Below are 12,115 nucleotides of genomic sequence, written 5' to 3'. Positions count from 1 at the left end.
ATAAGACATCCAATGCTCTTCCTCATTTTGGACTCAGAAGACAATAGCCAGGCTTCTGACCCACAAGGAATGGCAAAGACAACAACAAAGGTAAAAGAATAAACCTTCCAAAAAAGGTTAAGATTTTTTAAAGTTCTCAGAAACATAAAAGAAATATTATACCCATTAAACAAGAAAAAGGGGCTATAAAAAGGAATATTCTGAGAATGAGGAAGAGCTCTGGGAAGTCAATAATATAATAACCAAAGTAAATAATTTCAAAAAGGACTGGAAGACACAGTTAAAGAAATCTCCTAGAAAATAGTAAGTAGAGAAGGAAAGAGAAAGGAAGGCAGGCAAGCAGGCTGGCTCATAAAATGATCTATAAGACTAGGAGGAAAAAAAAAAAAAAAAAAAAGACTAGGAGGTATCCTAGAAAGAAACTATAGCAAAAATGGAAGGAAAGAAATTTTCAAAGGAATAATATAAGGAATTTCTCACTTTTAAAGTAGATGAATTTCTGGATTAAAATCCAAATGCCCAACATAATTTACCAAAGAATACACACATCAAGTTAATCATTCACAGATTTCAGAACCCCTAAGAAAAGGAAAAAAAAAAATCAGAAAAGCATCAAAAGGGGCAAAAACATAAAAGTTTATTTATATGTATATATATATACATATATATGTATATATGTATATATATATACATATATATGTATAGGAAATGAATATGAAAAGGAAAAAATAGGAAATGTATATGAAAAGGAAAAAAAATCAGAAAAGCATCAAAAGGAAATGAATATGAAAAGGAAAAATATAGGAAATGTATATGAAAAGGAAAAAAAAATCAGAAAAGCATCAAAAGGGGCAAAAACATAAAAGTTTATTTATATGTATATATATACACATATATATGTATATGTATATACGTATATATGTGTATATATATATAGGCTGAAGAATCAGTAAGCTTTGGAGTTTCAAAAGGGAGGTAGAAAACATTGGAGGAGTACCTTCAAAATTCTGTAAAAAAGTTATTTCCAATTTAGAATTGGATCTTAGGCCATCAATTAAGTGTGTGGGAAATATAAAGATATTTCAGACCTATAAGATCTCAAAAAAATATTTACTCACCAAGTATCTTCTACAGGCAAGCTACTAAAATATGTGTTCCATCTAAACAAGGAAGTAAATTAAGAATAAGGGAAACCTTCCAGAAAATAGGCAACTCAACAAGAGAAGCAAAAGAAATTTTCAAAATAATGGCTAAGAAAAGAACCATAATAATAGCTCTGCAGCAGACCCATCAAACAATTAACCCAAATTAGGAAAGGAAGATAAAAAGCTTCAAGAAAGATTTTAAAAAGGAACTAAAAAAATTGTATGATGGGTTTGCTTATAAGAGAGCTTGTGGGAAAAAAAAAAAGAGCTAGAGGATAAATTAGAAAGATGTAGGGAAGTGTACATGTGGAGTATGTATATGAGAGTTAAGTCTTCATTTTTCATAGCAAGAACTCAGACAATATCTAAAAATGAAAAATATAGGGGCGCCTGAGTGGCTCAGTCAGTTAAGCATTTGCCATTAGCTCAGGTCATGATCCAGGGTCCTGGGATTGAGCCCCACATCTGACTCCCTCCTTAGCAGGAAGCCTGCATATCCCTCTCTCTCTCTGCCACTCCCCCTGCTTGTGCATTGTCTCTCTCAAATAAATAAATAAAATCTCTTAAAAAAAATAAATGCAAAATCTAGAAATAGCAATATGAGCAACAGAAAAATAATACAATGAACAGCTGAAGCAAGTGACAAATGATTGTCTCTGGAAAAAGGAAGCAGAAATGGCCAGTAGCAGGGCATTTTTTTAATAAATCTTGAGCCCTTATACAACTAATCGTGATAAATCCTGACTTTTTATACATATATCATCAGTATTATTTTGATCAATATAATAATCAAATCTAAAAAAGAATGAAACCATGCCAGTTATGTCTTGTTATAGAACAAACTCCACAATATAAGTGAAACGCCAACATATAAATGGGAAAGAAAATCAAGATGTAAGAACAGTATATTTTAAATGGGTGGAAAGAATGTTTCACTTTTTCTTAGAATGTAGAAATGTGTCAATGAGAAAGCACCAGAGAAAACGTCTCTTGAATCCATTCAAGATCTGAGATTGTAAAACAAACATGAAAAATGAATTCTAGAGAGTGACAAACCCCTCCAAGGAGAGGTAGGGCTCGCAAAGTGTTTCAACATTGGCAGAACAAGTAAGGAAGAGATGAATGTTATAAATGCAGGTGAGAAGAAAGTAGATGAAATGCTAATAAATTCTGTGGGGTGCCTGGGTGGCTCGATCAGTTAAGCATCTGCCTTTGATAGCTCTGCAATAGACTTGGCTTGGGTCATGATCTCAGGGTCCTGGGATCGAGCCATGTGTTAGGCTCCTTGATTAGTGGTGAGTCGTCTTCTCCCTCTCTTTCTCCCCCCTCTCATGTTCTCTCTCTCTCTCTCCAATAAATAAAATCTTTTTTAAAAATGCCAATAAATTCTAAAAGATTGAGTGTGGGCTAACACAACAGTTCAGAAAAACTAGGATCTCCAGGCAGAATCTCTTTTCCATGGGCCTCTCCTGAGTACTCAGGAGAACAATCAACCAGAGGTACAACTGGAAACCACAGAGAGCCTCAATTGGTAGAGAAGATATGCAGCTGGCAAATATTTGCCACTGAGAGGAAAGGATAGAACTTTTGTACACTTCTCTAGACTTTTCTCTCATACAAAGCAAAAAGCTCAAGACACTAGAGAAAAGAGAGAAACAAATCCTAACCCCCTCTAAAGTAAAGAGATTCTTTTCTTCCAGAGACTGAGGCAAAAAAGACTCATTGTTTCTAGAAAAGGAGTAAAACCAAAAGCTACCTACCCCTGGGGGAAAACAGGGGTACAAAACACTCTTGAAAGCAAGGCCCTACACCAATATAAAGTAGAAGTCTAAACATGCTGACAAGGGGGCAGGAAACTCTCTTGTACCCAAGAGCAACCACAGATCCAAAGTCAAGTTTAACTACCATGGGGAAGGAGGCAGATAAAAACCTATATCTGAAACTCAGGCACAGAGAGACTACTTGAGAATGAGGCTGGGCAAGAAAATCAAGAACTACATCCCCACATGCACCACACTCTTATGATCAAGTAATAAGCACAAGAGCTGACTACAGAGCATATAGATATCCCTTACCCCTTGCCACAGTAAAGGGGGGACTGCTGAAACCTGAGGACAGAGCAGAAACACAGGGAAAAATCCTTCCCAAACCTCACCCCACGTAAAACACAGATAATAGCACACCACTACTCAATGAATCAGAAGTCAGCAGTGACGGTAGTAACAAAACTCAAAATGAGCTCAACTACTGACAAGATTGATGCCACCCTCCACACTAAGTCTGAAAGAAGAGACATGCCTATTACTCAACATAAATACTATTTAACAGCCTCCACGAATTCTCAATAAACAATGTCCAACACTTATTCAAAAATTATGAGACACTCCAAATTGCAAGAATTGTCAGAGGATAAAGAAGTCAACAAAACAGGACCCAGAGATGACCCAGATGTTAGGATTACAAGAAACAAATTTTACAATACCTATGATTAGCAGGTTAGAAGATTTAATGTAAAAGACAGATAACATGTATAAATATATGGGAAATCTCAGCAGAAAATAACAGAAACTATAGAACAAAAGCAAATGGAAATCCTGGAGGAGAGTCACAGATGAAAATTAATGCTGATGTCATTATTAATGGATAGGTACAGATGAAGAAATAATCACTAAAACTGCAGATAAATTACTCAAACTGAGGCACAGAAAAAAAATTAAAAAATTAAAAACAAAACTACTGGAGCTAAAAAAAAAACAATACCAATGGTCTAACAAATAAGTAACTAGAAACTCTGTAAAAGAGAGGAAACAAAGAATAAGAAATATCTGAAGAAATAATAGCAGAGAATTTGACAAAGTAACCAAATTATAACAAAACACAGATACCATGCTCAGTAACCACTAAGCAGGAAAAATACAAAAGGGGGAAAAAGGCTGACTACAGAGCATACAGATGTCCCTTACCCCTTGGCACAGTAAAGGAGGGACTTTAAGTCCCTCCAAAAGAGGAGAAAGGGAGGAAGGAAAGAGGAAGGACAAGGAAGAGGCAGAAGGATAAAGGGAAAAAAAATCATATTTAGACATATCGTAGTCAAACTGCTGAGAATTAATGAAGGAAAATTCTGACCACCTTCAAAGGGGAAAAAAATTTTATGAAGAGGAAAGAGTAGGTAAGAATTACAGCAGATGTCTCATCAAAAACTACATAGGTCAAAAGACAATGGAACAAGATATTTTAAAATATAGTAGTGCTCCTTATCCACAGTGGGGACACTAACAAAAAAAGAAGCAGATAGACGATCAGAATGGATACAGGACTGAAAAGAAGAAATCAAAAAGAAAATTAGAATATATCTTAAAATGAATGAAAATAGAACTCAAATTGTCAAAATCTGTAGAACAGAGCTAAACCAGTGCTTAATGAGAAGTATAGAGCATTAAATCTTATATTAGAAAAGAAGGAAGTTCTCAGATCCATAGTCTTAGCTTCAAGTTTACAAAACCAGAAAAAAGAAAATTAAACCCAAAGTCAGCGAAAGAAGGATAAAATAAAGAGCAGAAATTAATAAAATGGAAAACAGAAAAATAGAGAAAAGTAATTAAACAAAAACCTGGTTGTTTAAAAGAGATAAAAAAATAAATTAATTAATTAATAAAATCTTAAAAAAAAAAAAAAAAAAAACTCCTAGCCAAGTTGATCAGGAGAAAAAGAAAACAAATTACCAACAGCAGGAATGAGAGAGGGAATATCACTACAGATGCTGTAACCATTAGAAGGATAACAAGGGGGGTGGGCGGGGGTGCATCTGAGTAGCTCAGTTGGTTAAGCATCTGCTTTCATTCAGGTCATGATCCCAGACTCCTGGGATCGAGTCCCATATCAGGCTCCTCGTTCAGAGTGGAGTCTGCTCCTCCCTCGCTCTTGGCCCCTCCCCCACCTTGTGCTTATTTTCTCTCACTCTTTCTCTCAAGTAAACAAATATTTTTTAAAAAAGTAAAAAGAAGGATAACAAGGAAATGCTGTGAACAATTCTATACCAAGAATTTAACAACTTAGAAGAAATGGACAAATTCCTTCAAGGATTCAAACTGCCAAAGTTCACTCAGAAGTAGATAGCCTGAGTAGCCCTATATCTATTTTTTAAAATTCAATTTATAGTTAAAACCTTCCCAGTCTTCCCCAGATGGCTCCACTGGCAAATTCCACCCAAATACTAAAGAAGAAAGATTACCAAAGTCTTCTAAACTTCCAAACTTACTATACCAAGAGCATTACCCTGATCCTGATGTTAAAACCAGACAACGATATTACAACAACAAAAAAATATGGATCAATATCTCTTATAAATGTAGCCATAAAAATCTTTAAAAAATATTAGCAACTCTATTCTAGAAATATGTAAAAAAAAAAAAAAGATAATACATCATGGTCAAGTGGAGGGTTTATGCCAGTCAGGCAAGCTTAGTTCAATATTCACAAAACAGTCAAGGTCACTTGACAGCCATTAGGATGGATATTGTTTAAGAAAACAAGACAAAATAAGATGCCTGGGTGGCTCAGTGGTTGAGTGTCTGCCTTTGGCTCAAGGCATGATCCTGGAGTCCCGGGATCGAGTCCCACATCAGGCTCCCTGCTTGGAGCCTGCTTCTCCCTCTGCCTATGACTCTGCCTCTGTGTGTGTGTGTGTGTGTGTGTTTCTTGTGAATAAATCAATAAAATCATAAAAAAAAAACCAAGACAAAACAAACACCTACACACACACATACCAAGTGTTAGCAGAGTTATGGAGAAATTGGAACCCTTGTGCATTGCTGGTGGGAATATAAAATGGTACAGCTACTGCAGAAAAGAATTTGCTAATTCCTCAAAATATAAACGTAGAATTACCATATGATCAAACAATTCCACTTCTAAGTATATATTCCAAACATTAAAAGTAGGGATTTAAAATAGATACTGGTACCCCAATGTTCATAACAGCATTACTCATAATAATCAGTAGTTGAAAATAACCCAAATGTCCATCAACAGATGAATGGATAAACAAAGTGTTATATATCCACACAATGGAATACTATTCAGGTTTTAAGAGGAATGAAATTCTGATACATGCGACATACAATATGGATGAACCTTTGAAAACATGCTAAATGAAATAAGCTCAACAAAATGGACAAACTTTGTATGATTCCACTTAAAAGATGGTTCCTTGAAAAGACAAAGGGAAGAATGAGGAATTAGTGTTTAATGCAGTACACTTTCTATTTGGAATGATGAAAACATTCTGGAAGTACATAAAAGTGATGGCTGCACAACACTGTGAATGTAGTTTTGCCACTGAGATGTTCACCTAAAGTGGTTAAAATGGTAATTTTATTAAATATTACATAAATTTTTAAAATCCATCAGTGAAATTCATTACAACAAACTAAACCAGAAAATTATATAACATATCAACAGACACAGAGAAAGCATTTGGCAAAATTCAAAATGGACTGGTAAGTAAAAAACAAAACAAAACAAAATGAAAACAATCTCTTAAAGCATGAATACAAGGAAATAACCTGATATAGAATATCTATGAAAAAAACCCTACAATCATCATGGTATTTATAGCGGTAAAAGACTGAAATGACTATCCTTTTAAGATGAGGACCAAGGTAAGGATATCTGCTTTCTATTCAACAATCATATCTTTTCAACATTGTACCAGATGCTCTATATTTAGAGCAATAAAGAAGATAAGTAGATAAAAGCATACAGATCAGAAAGGAAGAAATAAAACTGTTTTTATTCATAGATGACATGGTCATCAATGCAGAAAATCCCAAACAATCTACAAACTAAGCTATTATAATTTATAACTCCGTTTAGCTGGGTCGCAGAGTACAAGGTCAATACATAAAACCAATTGTATTTCTATACAGTAGAAAAGAAGAATTGGAAACTGAATGCTATTGCCATTGGGTTAAAGACTAATATCATTAACAATATATCCCAAAACATGAAATACTTAGGCATAAACATAAAAATTGTGTAAAATATTTCTAGAAAAAGTAGAAAACGTTGCTGTAAAATATTTTTAAAAATATAAATAAATGGGAGAGCTAGATCTTGTTCATGGACTGAAACACTCAATATTAAGACACCGATTTGTGTGAAACTGATCTATATATTCAATCCCAAAGAAAACTTCCCAACTGATTTCTTTTCTTGGTAGAGAATGATTTCAAAAATTCTATGGAAACGCAAAGGCCCTAGACTAGCCAAAACAATTTAAATTTCTTTATCTGATTTCAAACCTTACTTTAAAAGCTATAGTCTAGGGGATCCCTGGGTGGTGCAGCGGTTTAGCGCCTGCCTTTGGCCCAGGGCGCGATCCTGGAGACCCGGGATCGAATCCCACATTGGGCTCCCGGTGCATGGAGCCTGCTTCTCCCTCTGCCTGTGTCTCTGCCTCTCTTTCTCTCTGTGACTATCATACATAAATAAATAAAAATTAAAAAATAAATAAATAAAAAATAAAAACTATAGTCTATACACAGTTGTAATAGTTTAAGGATAGAGGGCAGCCCCGGTGGCGCAGCGGTTTGGCGCCACCTGCAGCCTGGGGTGTGATCCTGGAGACCCGCGATCAAGTCCCACATCGGGCTCCCTGCGTGGAGCCTGCTTCTCCCTCTGCCTGTCTCTGCCTCTCTCTCTCTCTGTGTCTATGAATAAATAAAATCTTTAAAAAAATAGTTTAAGTATAGATATATGGATTAATGGAACAGAACAGAGAATCCAGAAACAGACCCATCAATATGTGGTTAACTGATTTTCAACAAAGTTGCTAAGATAATTCAATGGAAAAAGCATTCATCTTTTAAACAAATGGGCTAGAACAACTGGATAACCTACATGGAAAAGGAGGAAAAGAAAGGACAGGAAGGAAAGGAAGGAGAAGGCAGGGAAATTCTTTACCTGATAAAGGATTTGTGTCCAAAATATGTAAAGAACTCTTTAACAACTACTCAAAAAGAAAGCAAACTATCCCATTTTTAAAGAGACAAAGCTTTGAATGGACATTTCAAGGAAGAGATATGAATGGTAAATAAACACATGCTAAGATACCCAACATTATCAGTTATTAGGAAAATGCCAATTAAGTTCCAATGAGATAACATTAATGCACCTACTAGTACAGTCAAAACTCAAAACCAAAAATACCAAGAGTTGGAAAAAATGTGCAGTAACTAGAGCTCTCAAACACTCCTGGTGGGAATACAAATTGGTTCAGCCTCTCTGGAAAACATCCTCACAGTTTCTTAAAAGTTATACATGCACTTATACAAATATGTACATAAAGAATACACTAGAGAAATACATATAAAGACTTTACATGAATGTTTACAGCCACTTAATTTATAATAGCCTCAAACTAGAAACAGCCCAAATGTTAGTGAAGATGAAAACAATAACAGACAATAAAAGAATAAACTAATGAAATACAACAACATGAGATGAATCTCAGCATTATGAAGCCAGACATAAAAGGCTTCCTAATGTATGATCCAATTTATATGACATTCTGGAAAGGCAAAATTATAGAAACAAAAATCAAATCAGTGCTTGCCAGCAGGCTAAACATAAGGGAAGAGATTAACTACAAATATTTCTGTAACAGAAATATTATAAATCTTAATTGTGGTGGTGGTTAATGAATGTGTACACACATACAAACACACATATGTCAAAATTCATTGAACTATGCCTCAATAAATCTGAATTTCTTTATAAAGTGGGGATATATTAGTATATACATGTAGAATATTTCTGTGAAGACATTTATTTATCAAATCTTTATGTAATATTCACTATATTTTAGACAGTATTCCAAATCCTGTACAAATATCAACTCATTGTGGGAGATGCTATTCAAAAGAAAGATTAAAAAAACAAGGGTCTCAGAGTGAAAAAAGACTACCTTTTTTTTCACTGTTCACTCTATGCTATTTGAATTCTTTTAGCCATGGACATATCTTGTATATTTAAAATTTTTTAAAATGGTTTCGCCACATTCATCACAAATCTTTTTATTGACAAATCAGTATATTCAGTCTTTATTGCTGTCTCTACAGTATATGACTGCTACCTACTCCTTAAACTCACTCTCTCTTCCTGTTTACAGGTTTTCTTCTTCCTCTTTCCTGTCTCCCCCATGTATTTTATCTGCTACTGAAAACTTACCACTTACACTTCAGAAATCTCTCAGGTATCTTCCCCACTCTCTTCTCTATCACCACTGCCTGCGTTCAGACCCTCAGCATCTTTTACCTGAACAGTTCTGCTAGCCCCCCAACTGGCCTCTCAGCCTTCAGTCTCATCCTGCTCAAATATATACCCTATATTACTTAAAGGATTGTCTTCTGAAGAATGTAAACCAGACCATGTCATTTTTATGTTCAAATCTTAAATGTGAAATTTCTCAATCTCTTTAATTCACATAAAACAATGGTCTCAGCTATTCTTTACTTTCCAGATTCATCTTCATATTCTCTAGGTTCTAGTACTATAATTTTTGTTACGCAATTAAAGCTCCTTGCTGTTAACACTGAAGGGTTAGTTTTTCCGAATGTAGGGACTAAATTTCAGTCATCTTGTTATTATCTTCAGTTATTGGTGTTTGGCATTAGTGTTTAGTGGGTACAATGGTAAATTTTATGTGTTGACTTGTCTGGACCATGGTGACTAGATATTTGATCAAGCATTATTCTGGATGTTCTGTGAAGGTGTTTTTGGAAGATTTACATTTAAATCACTGAACATTGAGTAAAGCAGATCCTTCTCTGTAATGCCGGTGGGACTAATGAGTTGAAGACCTACCTAGAAGAAAAGTCTGACCTTCACTGAAGAAAGGGAAATCTATAGCAGAAAGCTTTTGAACTCAAATTTAACTCCTGATTCTCCAGCCTGCTGGTCTCTCCCTCAGATTTGGACTAGCCAAGCCTCAACGACTGCATAAGTCAATTGCTTAAAATAAGTTTCTGTGAGTGATGTATGAATGTGTATATATACATACACACATACATATATACACACACATACACATCTCATTGGGCTTTTTCTCTGGAGAACTCTAAACAATAATACAGTAGGTATACAAAATGTTTTTCATATTAATAAAACTAATGCTTTTTGTTCTGTTTTATTTTCACTTAAGATACAAATACGTGTCAGTGCACCTGGGTAGCTCAGTGGTTGAGCGTCTGCCTTTGACTCAGGTCGTGATCCCAGGGTTCTGCAATCAAGTCTCACATCAGGCTCCCTCTGGGGAGCCTGCTTCTACCTCTGCCTATGTCTCTGCCTCTCTGTGTCTCTCATGAATAAGTAAAAATAAAAAATCTAAAAAAGATACATACGTGTCTATGAGGAAATTTATTTTGACATATTTTTATAAATCACTCACCAGTTTTAAGTCAATATAAACGTGTTAAGTTAAAGCAACATATACACAATATAAGAACTGCAGAATCTTGAACACATGTTAGGTTTCATGTTACAAATACTTTTAAAAGAAGAAAAAGCATTGACTAGCCAGGTTATAAAAACAGAATTGAAATCTCTAGCGATACCACACAGACAAATAATTCTTAATCGCTCAAAATCACTGCCTGGATATTCACAGCTGTCTTTAAAAAAAAAAAAACAAAAACAGATCTAAATGTTTTTTAATAGATGATTTGGTTTTTACTCTAAATTTCAAAAATGTGTTCCTGCAGGAACTGAAAACATCTCTAAAACAGAATCCTTATGTGAGAAAATGGCATGGAAAAAAAAGCATATTGTTTTTGATAGAAATAATTATTAAGCCTGTTTTATGAATTCTCATTTAATATATTGTTTAATAAAAATAATTTCTACATGTGCATAGATAAAATGATTATACAAAATAAAGTTAAGCTAGTTCCTGCCAAGTTATCTGCCAAGTGCTCAATTTGGGGTTCTCTGCTTCTTTTGCAACAGAGGTAGGTGTTAATGATGTCATTAACTGCTGCAGAAGAAATAGAGGACCATGAACATAAGTCTTGGCAGAAAATAAACACCCTCTGAGTTTACCTTTAAATTTAAAGTAAACAGAAAAATTAGTTTATAGAGCGCCTGTCCAATATAGTTCCTGCCCTAAAGGGATAATTCAGGATCTTTATTTCTAGTGTTTTCAGCTGTATTCCAGAAATAAAGGCTAACAAACCCTGTTCTTTAAAAAAGCACAAATTAAAACTGGTTATATGGCAAGAACCACGAGTGAGTCAATAAGCTAAAATTATTCAACTGGTATTATATAAAATACATACAGTGATAAAATATTTTTAGTATTTGTCAATTGTAAGATTATAATTAATATTTCATCTTGGCCCTATAAATGTGCTATTTTATACCTGGAGAATCTATTTTAAAGATACAGAGTACTGCCTTGGCGGGGGAAAAACCTTGGCTTCTACTTTAACAGCAGTTAAGACATTACTTGGAATCAAAAACACTGGAACAGGATTTGTACATCACTCCAACATTCTGACAGGATCGGCATATGTACATGTAAATTCAGCTCTCACCTTGTCAAGTTGATCTTGAAGACTAGTGGATGCTTTATAACCAAGCTGTAACAGCATTGCTTCCGCAGCATTTTTTTTGGCTATCTTTTTGTTAGGTCCTGTTCCAGTAGCAACTTCATTGCCTACTTTGACCTGGTAAGATTAAAGTAAGAAAACGATGATAATTGCTTTGGTAAACAGGAACTCCTTAACACAATAAAGCAGTATATTATGCTTCCGAGAATTCAAAAATATAAAGCTCAGTCCATAATGAAAACAGCAACTAAGATACTATCCCATTTACATGACATTATATATACAAGTGAAAAATACATGGAGACAGTAGGACAATATGGTCCTCAAAATGACAATGGGAGACTATCTCAGGGTGATAGAATC

The 12,115-nt window shown here is 34.6% G+C and overlaps 1 protein-coding gene across 14 annotated transcripts in view; it reads right to left on the bottom strand.

Moving 5' to 3' along the window:
- Positions 1-12,115, bottom strand: part of STAU2 (staufen double-stranded RNA binding protein 2) — a 297,993-nt gene that overhangs the window by 148,928 nt on the left and 136,950 nt on the right. For all 14 annotated transcript variants that reach the window (XM_077876554.1, XM_077876553.1, XM_077876549.1 and 11 more), the window contains one exon: positions 11,738-11,869. In XM_077876554.1, coding sequence (XP_077732680.1) covers positions 11,738-11,869 — 132 coding nt within the window. The remainder of the gene's footprint in view (positions 1-11,737; positions 11,870-12,115) is intronic.

This window comes from Canis aureus, chromosome 28 (genome assembly GCF_053574225.1).
Source record: "Canis aureus isolate CA01 chromosome 28, VMU_Caureus_v.1.0, whole genome shotgun sequence".
NCBI classification, from domain to species: Eukaryota; Metazoa; Chordata; class Mammalia; order Carnivora; family Canidae; genus Canis; species Canis aureus.
Note: the sequence above shows the minus strand (reverse complement) of the source record. Positions and strands in the feature narration are given on the sequence as shown.